Source organism: Cebus imitator, unplaced genomic scaffold (genome assembly GCF_001604975.1).
Source record: "Cebus imitator isolate Cc_AM_T3 unplaced genomic scaffold, Cebus_imitator-1.0 Scaffold78, whole genome shotgun sequence".
Classification (NCBI taxonomy): domain Eukaryota; kingdom Metazoa; phylum Chordata; class Mammalia; order Primates; family Cebidae; genus Cebus; species Cebus imitator.
The window spans coordinates 5,224,223-5,239,107 of NW_016107393.1; the positions used below are offsets into that span (position 1 = coordinate 5,224,223).

The following is a 14,885-nucleotide window of genomic DNA, read 5'->3' on the forward strand; positions in this document are numbered from 1 at the left end:
ACTCCAGGAAGCCTGGTCTTTTGCAGTTTTGACATTTTGGCAGCACCAATCAAGCACCTCTCTTTCCGTCCTTACCCCAATTCCTTGGACACTAAATAGTCTATATTCAGGCGATTCTTCCAACTCTACGTTTCAGGGCGCCCAAGCAGACACTTGTTTTCTCGCGGGGGCGTTTTTTGAGACTTGGCCTCCCCACTTTCTTTCTATTTTGGGGTGAGGGAGGAGGAGTTGAGAGAAGGAAAGATTATTAACAAACAAATCTCTCCCATTCCGCGGGCAGCAAGAGTGGGCTGGCCCGCTCGGCTCGGCGCTGGGCGCGCCCCGCCCCGCCGCGCCCCGCGCGCCCCCGGCCGGAAGGGGGCGTGGGCCGCCGCCGAGGGAAGGCGCGCAGACGCGCAGCTGCCGGCCAGCTCGGGGAGCGTCAGGCTGGGGGTGGGGAGCAGGGAGCTTGCCGGCGCTCGGCTCCCAGCCGCGCTCCCTCGGGCCACTCGCGCTCCCGCGCCGCGCCCCGCCGGCTTCATGTGAAGCGCCGGCCCTCCGCCCCTTCCCTCCCCTTCCTTCCCTCCCTCCCTCCCTGTCCCCTCCTCCTCCTCCTCCTCCTCGAGCGCCCGCTCCTGCTCCCCGGGGCCCCCTGCCCGGCCGGGCGCTGACAGCAAGGGCGGGGGTCCCCGCCGCCGCCGTGTCTCGCGCAGGGTCCGGCTGGGGTAGCGGAGCCCCCCGTGCGGCCATGGACCGGCCCCTGACCGGGTCGGCGGAGGCGGAGGAGGAACTGGAGTGGCAAGTGGCGAGTCGCAGGAGGAAGGCCTGGGCCAAGTGCCGCAGCTCCTGGCAAGCGTCGGAGACGGAGGATCTGTCCACAGAAGCGACGACGCAGGACGAGGACGAGGACGAGGAGGAGGACCTCCCCGGCGCGCAGCTGCCGGCCCCGGCGGGAAGAGGTCGGTGCGCCCCGCCGGGCTGCGGTGGGAGGCTGGCGGGCTGGGGAGAGCCTCGTGCGCCCTGGCTCCTGCCGTACGTTCTGGGAGAGCCTCAGGCACTGTAGGCCGAGGGGAGAGGGGACACTTCCGACCTTGAAACGCGCGCGCTGGACGAGGCGTTCCCAGCGTCAACAGAGACCACTGGGTGCCATCCCATTTCTCTGCCAAGGGACACTGAGACGTGTCGCTTAGGCTGCATTTGCCGTGGTAGATTTTCCTATTTGGGAGGGTCCAGGGTGACCCCGCCGTCGGAGGGCTCCTGGTCCGTAACGTGCTGTCCCCTCGCTCTACCCCTCCAGGAAACGTGCCCAACGAGAAGATCGCGATATGGCTCAAGGACTGCCGGTGAGTGCTCCCCCTGCCGCCCGCGTCCCGGGGGAGATCCGTGCGGACTGGACGCTCGAGCAGAGCCACTCGTGCCTCGTCCCTGTGGGTCCCGCGACCGTTGTAAGATACAAACCGGAAAGTGAGCCGACGGATAGCTTCCTCCTCTAAGTGATTAGAAATGGAAGTGCTGTGACCGCTGATTATTTGGTAACCGTGTTGACTTTACAGTTAGGGCTTCAGCTGCCCGCGAATGGTGTCAGCATCAGAGATCAGAAATCCAAAACAGATAATCATGCCATATTGTTTGTTCTGTTTTTATTTGAAAGAATTCTCACATTTCACAGGATATTTTATTTTGCTTTAGTTTTGACATCTGTACAACTGGCACGGAATCATTTTCCTTTCAAATGTGTTTTAGACGAGTTTAATTTACCTAACTACACTAAATGGGCTTTAATTTTATTTCTGTTTGGGGAGCTATTAAAACTAGCTAACTTTGTACTTGTAGTTTACCTCTTGAACATGGAGTTGTCAGATGGCACTGGAATTCTCAGGGAATAGAACTTTAAAAGCATTCAGACTGCATAAATCTGTTTAATTACATGCTTTGGCAACTGGTACAAAAATGTTTGATAAAATACAGAGGAGATGAATCACATCGCAAGTAAATCTGACTACCGCAAAATGTGCTAATCAAGAATGTAGCGTTTAAACTTTCGTTGGTGTTCGCTGTTGAGCATATTTTTGCCTTCCCAGTTTAGGCTTTCTTAATATTTTCTTCAAGTGCTAGAGTTAGGATCGTTTGTTTTGTTTTGTTGTGGAAAGTGATTCTTAATATATGCCAGTTTGCCTGTAAACACAGAATATTGGCTACCATGATATTAATGCCCTGTTTTGATTAATCAAGTGGAACCTGTTGAACACTCTTCATTACAGAACTCGTACCCTTTATTGAAAGAGGCATAGACCCTTCTGAAACATTGTGAAATATATGGAATAACTTCTCTTTAAAGATGCACAGAGGCAAATAAATACACTGCTTGAAGTCCTTGTACCCCATATTTAGAATCTAGCTGTAAATCAATCTCCTGGTTTTCAGAGAAACCTTAGATATTAGGTACTTCACTCAAAGTATGGATCAATAAATTGTATTAATATACTACTGTTTCATTTAATTGTCAAATACCAAAATAGTCTACAATTTAAACGTTTGAAATTTAAATATACATGTTCAGGACCTTTTGGGAGAGATCTGATGATACCAGTATCTTTCAAGTTTCCTCTTAGAAATGTGTCTAAGAAGTTGTTTTGTTACTTTTACTCAAGTCTTTTAAAGCCTCCCGTAAATACAGTATTGGCTTACTTTAGGTTTCTTAAAATAGGCTTAGCATTACAAATACATTTATAGTGTTTCATTGTTTAAATTCAAGTGCATATTCAAGAGAATTTTAAAAATTAGGAACAAGAGAATTACGCTATATTTTAATGAGGTATAGGACTTAAAATTGTGTAAGAGATCGTATCAAGTAGACAGTAAATAAGTGCTTTTTTTTTGAGATAAATGCAGTAGGTGAATGTTGACTTTCCCCAGGACACAGTCAATCCCTGACAATTTCAGAAGTTTTGTTGCCAATACTGATTTATATGGGCAGATTCTGTAGTCTGCTGCCCTTTCTCTCATGGATTTCCTTCTTGTTCTTAAAATTGCACGTATTTACACAAGAGTGGCATTCATTTGTATCCAGGAAAGCTAGAACAAGTAGTCTTTTAACGCTGGCTGTATTATCACAGCTTTGACTTAGGATATGTTGCAACTGTATTTTTATCTTAAATAACAACTCAAGTTTCTTCCCAGAGTTGGTCATCTATGTATTTTGTTTATTATGTACAAATGGCCTGACCATAGTATTTTACTCACTTGATAAGTTCTCAGATAGTCTTTGTTTTTTAGTGTGGTCCATATCCTGAATAAAGATACCATGTTTTCTTTTCTTAAGGGGAGTCTATTTTGATAACCATTTGTGGGGGGGGGGGAGAACTAAATAAAAACTTATTGAATTAACAATTAAGAAATGATAGAGATTTTGATAGAATTTGGAAGGGAGCAAATATAAAAGTGAGATATTTATTTTTGAAGGAGAATTCCTGTTATTCTGCTTATTTGCCATTTTCTGTAGCGCATAGACCAGTAAAGACATCTGTGGACAAAGTAAAACAATGTTTACTTCTAAGAAAGTAGCCTTCAGGGAAGAATGGTTTCTTAAAGACATTCATTAGAATTTTATTAAAATATATACAAAAATCAGCTTAAAGATTTTATTAATATATTTATGGTAATTGCTTGTGATTTCTTTTACATTTCAAAAGCACTGATTTTTAAAGAGCTGCCGTTGCTTGTGTGCTTGTGGAAAGTTCTAACATTTAATCAGCATTTCAGTAACGTTTCTTTGAAACTGATATTTTCATGATTGATCCCATGTCTCGTGAATTTTTAACAGATATGAATTGTTACTGAAGAAAGGTTTGTATCACAAAACAGACCTTCCAAAATAAAACAATGTGTTTCTTACTGTAACTTAGTTTTGAGAGAATTGTGTTTATTTTTGTATTTGAAAAAAAGATATTTCTGTCATCTGTATTTGAACTACAAGAATGAAAAAACTTTAGCAATGGCTAATCTTAATGATGATTCTTAAGTCAACTTTTTAGTAATTTTCAAAGTAAAATGAAGAATATATGTATTTTTTAGCTTGAAAACAAAGCAAATCATAAGCCTCTACATTTATATAAAGAAAAAGATAGTTGGGGTAAGGGAGGCACTAGGTGATACTTTGAAATGCTAGTGATAGATTAACAGACGAGGTTTAAGGAAACTGTTGAGCCTTATTTCCAACTATTCTTTACTTTTTAATTTTATTAAGTTAAAGTTATCTATGACTGAAGATTTGTATTCTTCTAATCGTGTTTTCTTTTTTGATGGAGGGGGTTGAGAGCAACAGACATTTTCTTAATGCTTTTATTGTCAGTCATTCTCTCTCTTTTTTGCAAAGAAAAATGCCAATTCACATCATTTGTCATTGCCATTCTTGCTCCTAATTATTGGCACATCAGACATGATTAAATCATTCCTGCTGAACTGACTTGATGACAGGTATTTGCTTAGTTAGTGAATATTACTTAACGTAACCCACTTGCATTCCTTGTCTGTTTTAGGGGGAGAGTTTTAACTGTGATTAGAAGCTTATTTAGCTAGAACTCTTTAAGTAAGGCTGTGTAATGACAACTTTCCAGACAGCCTTTCACAAGACTAAGGCTAGTATGTTTATATGGTTTCAGTACACCTTTGGGAGCCTCGCTGGATGAACAAAGCAGCAATACACTCAAGGGTAAGAGAAGGTTGCCTTTCTAAATCTGTTCTTTATGACAGTTCTGCTTCTTTGTTCTCTGGGTAAAAGTATATATATGAGTTGTGAAAGTGATATTCATGGTTGTAATATATGCTGTTCTGAGCTAGAAGCCAAAGGGAGAAACTTTGTTATAAACTGTAAAACAGTAGTGTGTTTAAGCAAATTGCCTAGCCTTTTCACAAGGTGAAACTTACATCTTTATTGTCCAGTTAGATATTATAAAGACTAATTAATTATAAAAATATGTTATGCAAATATAAGGAAAATACTTATTGAGTGAACAAAAGTTGAGTCAATTTTAGTGCAGCATTTCTTTGCTTACATTAACTGAAATTGCCACACCTGAAATTTTACCACCTGTTCAAAACAGAATTCTAAAGTTCAAAGTACAACAGGCGTGTGCAGGTAGAGGCAAGGCATATAAAAAGCATTTACAGTGTCAGGAAAATCCAGCTCCTGACTTTATATAAGATGGGTAAGAAGAATATTTGCTCCAGGATCTGCTTTTCCATGAAACTCTTGGTATGTAGTCTAATTGAACATCTTCAAAAATCTAAGTTTGAAACAGCCTTTAGATTGGCTTCTGAGAACTTTATGTTGCTGGAAATGTGGTTTCTTTATGTTAAAATAAAAGCTTTTACCTGCTTCTTGAAGTTATATAATCAGAATAATGTCTGAGTACATTCAAGTCTGAAACGTTTTACCGTATAAGATATTTTGCTTGGTGAATTTGTTTTAACTAAAGCAGTGTTTTTATATGAGAGTCAAGAGGAAAAGAATACCAGGATGAGTTTTCAAATGTTTCTTTCAGGTGTGCTTGTGAGAAATGGAGGAAGTTTTGAAGATGATTTGTCATTGGGAGCTGAAGGTATGTTTGTTTGGAAGAACTGTGTTTTTATATAGTTTTTAAATTTAAAAAAATGAGAAAGTTCAACGCTTTCAGGTTTATGATCCTCAAGCTAAATTTAAAGGTCTTGAAAATGGCTCAGGCACATTTCACATTACCTTTCTATGTTAGTAACTAGTCATAGTCTGTAGGATACATATAGGGATGACTCTGAAAAACCATTGTGAAGTGTTCATCTGTCTTCCTTGGACTAAATGCTTAAAGGAACAGTTTGTAACAAACTATGGTAATATAACTGAGGGAAGAATTGTCCTGTAGAAGGAAGGACACTTAAATATTTACACATGGGAAAACGAAATTGAAGCTTATTTTTAGCACAAAATAGACTTATGTCATACTTACAGCTGCAGCTTGTCTTTCTCTTTGTATTGATGTATCTCCTGCCTTTTCCCCTTTTTTCTGATTTTTAGAAGATTAAAGGAGAAAGACAAAATAGCAGAGTTAATAGAATTTTATTAGAAATGATGCTGGTGTTTATTCCAGAAAGCATTAGATTTTAAAAAAGTGTGTTGTGCTATTTAAAACATTTTTACAGGTTATATAATGTTTTCCAGTAGATTTGTAATAAAGCTTTATCATATATACAATTAAAGATTTTAAATTATTGGTATTTTAAAAGATATTTTGTAGCTCATTGATCAAACTGAATAGATTATTCATAGCTGTATAGTTCAGTTACTTATGTGTACTTTTTTTTTAAAAAAAGCAAGGATTTTAAAAAATCTTTAAAAGTTATAAGTTGATGAATAGTGAATTTAAACATTGAATTTAATATCCTTGGTTTTTTGCTCTTTAAATGCATCTGTAAGGTAAATTACTTATTTAGAACCTTCTAATATTTAAAACTCTGAAACGTGAATATATTAGTTTTTATTATTTCTGTTTGTACATTTTCAGACTCTATAAAGAGCTTAAAGTTACTGCTTTCCAGTCAGTACAATGGAACATGTTGTCAATCCCTTATTAAAATGTACTTTAATATTATTTTAACTAGTAGTTTTGATATTTGCCTTGGTAGTTTGATAATATTGAATGATTTTTTTTGGAAAACCAGAACCTAAAAAGGAGTCTTATAAAAGAGTAAAGCTCTTATGTTGTTTTACTGAAAATTATTTCAAGGCTATTTCCATTAATTAAATAATTACTGAGTGCTATGAGTGAGGCACCTTTCTGGTGGAGGTGCAAAGAAACAAAATAGCATGACTTTACAGGTCGGAAATGAAAAGCGGTTGAAGTATGCTGAAATGGATATGTTTATAATTAAATTTCTTTGTATTTGTCTATAAAGGTTAAATGATGCAAATTTAACTCTAAACATTAACACTTATCTGTTTAGAACTTTAAACTAAAGTTCTGTTATAAAGTTGAAAAGGCAATTTTTAAAAGAAAATTTATGTTGAAATAAGTAGTTTTTAAGTTGTATGTGTGAAAAATCAGTTATAACCTTAAAAAAATCCACATTAGAAATTGACGTATACTATTGCCACACTTAAATCATGTTTTCCTCTTAAGATAGTCTTCATTAATAGCTTTTAAATGTAATAATTAGCACCACATATATGCTACATAACTTCCTCATTACTTATTTTTAACCGGTTAAAGAAACTTAATTGGTTACCTATACATTTTTTTTTATTTTAAGTGCTAAGGAGAGCATTTAGTTTTATGTTGCCAAAACAGCCCTTCAAAAGCTCTTGGCCCTGTTCTTATCTATCTGTATATCACTTTTCATACTGCAGATGTAATGGACCAAGATTAGTGTTTAATATATTAGGCATTTAATTGTAATATTGTAGGTAATTTGATTTTTTGATAATTGTATCATAGTATAGTCCTACTAACAATTGTGCTCAACATTTATTCTTATTTGTAGCCAACCACCTCCATGAAAGTGATGCTCCAATTGAAAACTGGTATGTAGCTCTTTTGTTCTATTCCTTTTAAAAAATGAAGACCATTAATGAAAATAAAGTTTTATATAATCTGATTTTTTTTATAGCAATAATATCTTGGCCAAAGAGAGAAGACTACAGTTTCATCAGAAAGGGAGAAGTATGAATTCCACTGGATCTGGGAAAAGTAGTGGGACAGTCTCAAGGTAACTTATTCTGAAATTGTTGGAATTACATTGTGTTACAGATGAGGTACCTACTCTTACCATTTTTTTCAATCTTGGATTTGACCTTGATAGAATGAAATCATAAACTACACAAGAAGAGTGTTTCCTGGAGCAGCGCAACTGATAGGAGCTTCTTTTTCTTGTTTTGTTTTGTTTTGTTTTGAGATTGAAAAAAAGCAACAAGTAGGTTTTTAATGCTGCTGGAATCCATAAATGAGTATTTTGAGCCTCTCAACAATCTGAAAGAGGAACTCCATAGTGGAGTAACTTCTAGTTGCAGAGAACCAAAATTCATTCTGTTAAGGACTTGAGTTAACTCTGAGTTAACAAAAATCAGAATAAATTTTTCTAAGTTACAGCTTGATATTTAAGCAGAATTTTTTTCAACATAGTAAACCAAAGATTTTTCAAATATGTAGTATAGCCAGGCACAGTGGCTCACACTTGTAATCCCAGCACTTTGGAAGGCCAAGGTGGGTGGATTACTTGAGCTCAGGAATTCAAGACCAGCCTGAGCAATATGGCAAAATGCTGTCTTCACAAAAAATGCAAAAATTAGCTGGATGTGGTGTGGTCCACCTGTACTCCCAGCCACTTGGGAGTCTAAAGTGGGAGAATCACTTGTACCCAGTGAGCTGTAATTGTGCCACTCCATTTCAACCAGGGTAACAGTGAGATGCTCTTTCAAGACACACACAGACACACACACACATACACACATACACACACAGAGTATATTAAAATACATTGGTACATGTGCCTGTGGAAACCAGTTTAGACTGTTATCCAAGTTATATTATTAAGATTTAAGCATTTTCTTTGAAAGAAATTGAAATGTCTCTCTGTTGAAGTTCCATCTCCAACTTTCCTGTTTTCTTCAGTGAGTCTTAGAAAACTTGGATTATCACTGGTATGAGAGAGAAGGGATACTAAATGTTTAATTCCCAATAGAATTACAGTAGTTACCTTTGTGTAACCCATACACTCTGTATCTTACTCCTCCTACTTCCTGAGTGGAAGTAGCTGGAGAGAAGTTGAAAGTAAGCTCCTCCCTCACTTCTCTGAAGTCAGCTTGTTACCTGTATTGTCCCTCCTAGCACTGTTGCCACTCCTAGGACAAGAATAGCAGAAAAGCTGAAGTTTTACAGAATGGCCCTCAGATCCTTTTCATTTCTTCTTTAATCTGTTTATTCCTTATTCTCCATCATCTGTCCTCTACTTGTTTTAGCTGCTTTACAGGAAATCTCTTAAAATGACAAAAAAAATAAGGTGAGGAGTCATGTAGGGAATCTCTGAATGTGTTCTTTGGGGTTAGCTCTGTTCTGCAATTCTAGCAACTTGAGACAATGAATCCTTTATAATAGCTGTTTATTCCTTAGTACACATGTGTAAACATGGTAAAATAAATAATGATTTAAGAGCTGAGAAAAAAGATTTTATCACAGGAAATCAATAGTATGTATTTATTTATAATGTGTGGACTATCATTTTATATTTTCATGTTTCCTTTTTGCCCCTTTTTTTGTAGTGTTTCAGAATTGTTGGAACTTTATGAGGAAGATCCTGAAGAAATTCTTTACAATCTTGGATTTGGACGTGATGAACCAGATATTGCTTCTAAAATTCCTTCCAGATTTTTTAATTCATCATCCTTTGCCAAAGGGATAGATATTAAAGTATTTTTGAGTGCTCAAATGCAACGGATGGAAGTAGAAAACCCAAATTATGCTTTAACAAGTAAGGTTTTTAAGTGTTAGCATATTATTTTCTTAAATTATAGCATCTACAACAAGATGATCTCATTCTAAGCCTTCATTTCAGGAATAGCACTGGAAAGTAAAGAGATTAATCAGCACAAAAGCTATTTTTACATATTAAAATTTAAGCTATTTTATTACTCTATTTATGGTGGTTAGTTCACTTATTTTTCCCTTCCTCCCAATTCTTGACTCAAGTTTTACCATAACTTACTTGCAGAACCTTATCCTTATCTACAGATTGCTTTTGCTCAAGAAGAAAAGAAGTAGGGGAGGAGCCTTGTTATTCTTAAATGAAGTCAGTCAATTTCAGGAACTAGTCTGGCTAATTTGATCAGTTTAACTCATATCTTTGCTTATTTTCTTTCTATTAGCCAAAAGTTCCCAAAATAGGATTCCCTGCATTGTTCATGGATTAGTTTTAAGAGATTAATAAATCCCTCCCCCTGCAAATTAGGTATAAAATATATCCTTACTATTTTCTTAGGAGAATTTTGAAAGAGTCTTAATGGAGTTCCAGAGTTAAGAATAGAATCACAGCTGTGGATCCAATAGCTAGTTCTTTCTGTTTTATTCAGTGTTGCTATTATGCTTTGTGCTTATTTCTGTTTTTTAAAAATATAAATGCTAGTACTTAGGGTAAAAATCCTGCTCCGTCGAACCCAATAAATGTAGAGAAGGTTTAAGTGTTAGATAAGGAAAAAATAGGGTTTTATAATCTTTGTGATCTAAGTGACATTTTTGAAATTCTGAACAATATATACATTTAATACATGTATATATGTATATATAAACATAAACATACATATAAATAATATTCTTTCTTTTGGTAGGCCGTTTTCGTCAAATTGAAGTGCTTACTACTGTGGCCAATGCATTTTCTTCTTTATATTCACAAGTCTCTGGGACTCCCCTGCAGAGAATTGGAAGTATGTCCTCAGTGACCTCTAACAAGGAGACAGACTCACCTCCACCTTTAACTCGAAGTAACACTGCAAATCGTTTAATGAAAACACTATCAAAACTAAATTTATGTGTTGATAAAACAGAGAAAGGAGAAGGTAGTAGCCCTGCTCCGGCAGCTGATAAGGGAAAGATTCTAAATGTTTCAGTGATTGAAGAAAGTGGCAATAAAAATGATCAAAAGTCTCAAAAAATTATAAAGAAGAAAGAGTCATCTTCTATGTTGGCTACAGTTAAAGAAGAAGTCTCGGGTAGTTCAGCAACTGTTATGGAGAATGCTGATAGTGATAGAATTTCTCATGAAGCAAATAGTAATTTTAACCAAGAAACTGAAAATGAACAAAGTAAAGAAACTCCAAGTTATGAGAATAAGCTGGGTGAGGAATCTGATATTACAGAATCCAAATTAGGTAGTGATTTCAACATATCCAGCCTTAGTGAGCTGGAAAATAGCAGTGAGCTGAAAAGTGTGCATATATCTGCACCTGAAAAAGAGCCATGTGCACCACTGACAATTCCGTCCATAAGAAATATAATGACACAGCAGAAGGACTCCTTCGAAATGGAAGAGGTAAGTAAAAAATTACTAAAACTGTTTTCAAGTTGCAAACGAGAAAAAAAAAAAAAAAGGTACCAAAATGCTTTTAAAATGGGAGGTAGCTAATAGATTTACACTAGAAAAATTTATCCTAATTTTGACTTTGCAAGTTTATGTTTCACAAACCAGGAATTGGTCTCAGGATTATGTGATGTCGAGGTAATGGGACAGTTCAGCAGCAACTCCAGATACTCATCCACTAGCTGATATTTGAGCCTTAACCTCTTTTTCTCTCTCAAGGGTAAGATGTTGATGCTCAAGAAAGCCCTGAGAGAGTATATTTAAATTCAAAGCAATATTGCATAATAGTTAAAAACGCATGCTTTGAAATCAAACAGGGGTGTGAGTTCTGTCTGCCACTGAATTGCTGTGTGCCTTTAGGCAAGCTTTTCTTAACATATCTCAGTGGTAAGGATATGTGAAGAACGCTTTGGGGATAGGTATTGGTATATGACTGGAAAGAACATGAAGATACTACATACCTGCATGGGGAGGATAGGGACCCTTGAACGAGGAGGTTTGAAAGGCCACTGAATAGGGTTTCTGCAAGCCCAGAAGACCAACGTTTGGTTATTTTGTTTGTGTCCAGTGATGATATACCTGCTAGTTAACATAAATTTTGGATTGGACAAGATAAAGATACTTATTTTGAATGAGGTTCAGCTAAAACTGCTTCTGAATAGTAGAAACTGATACTTTTGTGTTGAAGTTATATATAGCTTGGGGCAGGAAGACTGACGTTTATCAGGCATCTACCCTGTGCTGGGTACTGTTCTTGGCTCTTGAAGTACTTCATTGCAGTCTGTGAGGCATGTAGTAGTGGTCTCATTTTCCACGAGTAAAGTGCGGCATATGTGTGCTGGTGAAAAGTTGTGGCTATAAATTATGTAATGTGCAATTTGTCTTTTGTGATTTATTGCATTAGATTCGTTTTAGTAATAGTTCACAGTAGTGTTGACATTACACACCATTATTTTAGGGAATTAGAAAATGAGATGATTGATTCAGCTCATAAATGTCCTCTTAGGTGAGTCTCTCTCTCCCACATTAGTGAAGATTTTTCATTTTTTGCAAAATTTCAGTTAATGATACGGATTTGTACCTTTTTGTGGTTAATACTTTAATTACAACTGAATAGTGAAATAAAAAGTGAGTAGGAGCAGCACCTTGGAATGTTTTACATTTTCTTTTGAGCTTTTTTCCTTTTATTTCTTTATATAGATAGATAGATAGATTTTTTTTTTTCTATGTTTACCTCCTGATGTAGTTTATTTCTCATCATAGTGAGTGTGGAAGATGACTACTTTGTGATGACCACATTAAAACCTCGGTTCTATTTCACTCCGATTCCTTTTTGACTTTGTTCTGGTCTAAACTTGTTCCAGCACTCATAATTAAAGTGTAAATTTTTGCCTACCATTAGGGCTCCTCTTCTATGATAATTATATATGTCAGTTAATTTCCTTGTTTAATACAATAGCAGGGCATAAAGATCTATACAAATTATGTTAGGTAATTTCATATCTAATATTGGTGACTCTGAATGAACAACACTCATATTTTCAAATAAGTCACTCTTCAAAGAAGTCAAGGAAGTTTCTTTTTAATTTCTGAAACTCCTGAAGTCTAAACTATAGTTTGTTAGTGTTTAAAATTTTTTAAGATAGCATATACAAAAAGTTTTTAAAACACTTACATGAAGTGCTAGATGTACTTTTGTGGCAAGTTAATTTTTAATTATAGGCTGAGTTTTTTTGCCCCCTCTACTGGCAAAAAAAGGTTAATGAAGAAAGTAATGTGGCATTGATGTGAACATTTTTTTGAAGCATAAGATTACATGCATTGGTGGTTGAAAAATAATGGAAGATTTTTTTTTTTCCAAAAAAATATATGGTCGACCACAGCTACATTGTAAATATGGGGAATTTTAAAGAAAATAATGTATCTTCAGATACATTTAAAATACGGATAAAAACCTCCTGGAATTGTGTTTTCATCCCTTAGGGAACTTTAAACAGAGCTTGTAGAACAATGGATAAAGAAAGGAAATAATGTGTTACTTTAATTTCCTCTTCTCCCAAGCATTTGAATCATATTGACAAATAAAGAGAACAATCTTGTTGAAGCTGACTTTTAGATCCTATTCAGTGTAGTTTGTTACTATTTTTCTTTGGGGCCTGTTTCCACTGAGGTTTGGTTCCTGCTGGGAACCTTCTTGCTGTGAAAACAATGAGTAAATACGAGTTAGAGCGCTGTCTCTCTCTCAGTAAATCAGTTCTCAGATTATCTGAGCATGAGCTGCTTTGGGAAGCTAGGAAGGAGAAAATGTTGTAGACATGTTGACTGCATGAAGCTGCCTAATCCATCTGAGACAGGAGGTAAGATCCCACAGTCACCAGCAGCAAAGAGACAAAATACTTAAGTGTAAAGAGCGCTAAATAGATGATGAGACTGATCCTGGCGTGGTACAATGTGAGTTTCTATTTCTTATGTTAGAAAAAGAAAAGGCCAGAGACTACTTTCGCTTAAAAGTCAACTTGCCTTATAAAGTGTCTTGTAGACTATTTAAAATAGTTATAAATGTTTATAACTATTTTTTTTCTTTTCTTTTTTCTTTCTTTTTTTTTTTTTTTTTTTTTTTTTTTTTTTTTTTTTTTTTTTTTGAGACAGAGTCTTTCTCTGTCACCCAGGCAGGAGTGCAAAAGTGCGATCTCGGCTCACTGCAGCCTCCACCTCCTGGGTTCATGCAATTCACCTGCCTCAGCCTCCCAAGTAGCTGGGATTACAGGCACACACCACCACAGCCAGCTGATTTTTTGTATTTTTAGTAGGGAAGAGATTTCATTGTGTTGGCCATGCTAGTCTCGAACTCCTGACCTCGTGATCCACCTACCTTGGCCTCCCAAAGTGTTGGGATTACAGGTGTGAGCCACCGAGCCCAGCCTATAACTATTTATAAAAAGTTGTAAAACCCTATCTTGAATTTCTAATTCTTCCAAATGATTTGTTTCGTTAATTCTTGTGTTCTTCTTGAATGGCTTATTTTGAATACATCATGGTAACTCTCTGAAGCCATAGATTAGTAGTATGAATGATTGACAAGTTAAACCAAAATGATTCTTCTCAAGCAGATGTTCATCTTTTTAGGTGTAAAGGAAAAACTTAAGAAGAAGAAGACCTTTTATCTCTGTATTTCTGTAAGCAGTTTATTGTGTGGTCTTCTTGCCCTATAAATGAATTTTTAATTAAATATAACCATTATTGGATATATACATAATCTTTTTAAGCTACTGATGTGTGAGTAATTGTTTCTAGTCCTGTCTTCATACTAATTATTGATTTAACTAATATATCTCACTACTCATTTTTACTTGTTAGGTTTTAGGATTTTTCTATGTTTATTGGTCTGAGTTAACCCCACATCAGTCAGATATTTGACAGATAGTTAAGTTGTTCTTTTGGCCTTTCAAATTTAACTGTATGTTTTTTTAAGATAAGTCTGCCCTAGCATATAAACTCTAACATATGACATGTACAGATGTCTGCTACTCCAAAGTCCAATTAACCCTGTTTTGTTATGTGATACTTACCTAAAAAACCTGTTAATTTTTATTTTAAAAAGATTTACCTGACATTAAAAATAAATGATACTTTTTGTGTATGTGTAAAACTCGAGAGTATTTTTTTAAATAAACATTAGCAAGTAATTTATAGAATCATAAACTAGTACGAAAAGAGATCTTTTAATTCATTTACTAGTTTCTTCCCTTTACAAATGAGGAAGCATCCTCTCCATCATTTGATACTGTTTTATAGAAGTGGTTCTTCAT

General features: G+C 36.5%; 1 protein-coding gene across 3 annotated transcripts in view; it reads left to right on the forward strand.

Annotated features, from left to right (window-relative positions):
* Positions 1 to 381: 381 nt before the first annotated feature.
* ITPRID2 (ITPR interacting domain containing 2) overlaps positions 382 to 14,885 on the forward strand; it is a 37,421-nt gene continuing 22,917 nt past the window's right edge. For 2 of the 3 annotated variants that reach the window (XM_017532756.2, XM_017532757.2), the window contains exons 1-8: positions 382 to 938; positions 1,277 to 1,322; positions 4,641 to 4,690; positions 5,523 to 5,579; positions 7,492 to 7,531; positions 7,618 to 7,716; positions 9,266 to 9,474; positions 10,328 to 11,028. In XM_017532756.2, coding sequence (XP_017388245.1) covers positions 728 to 938; positions 1,277 to 1,322; positions 4,641 to 4,690; positions 5,523 to 5,579; positions 7,492 to 7,531; positions 7,618 to 7,716; positions 9,266 to 9,474; positions 10,328 to 11,028 — 1,413 coding nt within the window. In that variant the 5' untranslated portion in view covers positions 382 to 727. Of the gene's footprint in view, positions 939 to 1,276; positions 1,323 to 4,640; positions 4,691 to 5,143; positions 5,234 to 5,522; positions 5,580 to 7,491; positions 7,532 to 7,617; positions 7,717 to 9,265; positions 9,475 to 10,327; positions 11,029 to 14,885 lie in introns of those variants that run through there. The other variant, XM_037740051.1, reaches the window with a different exon arrangement.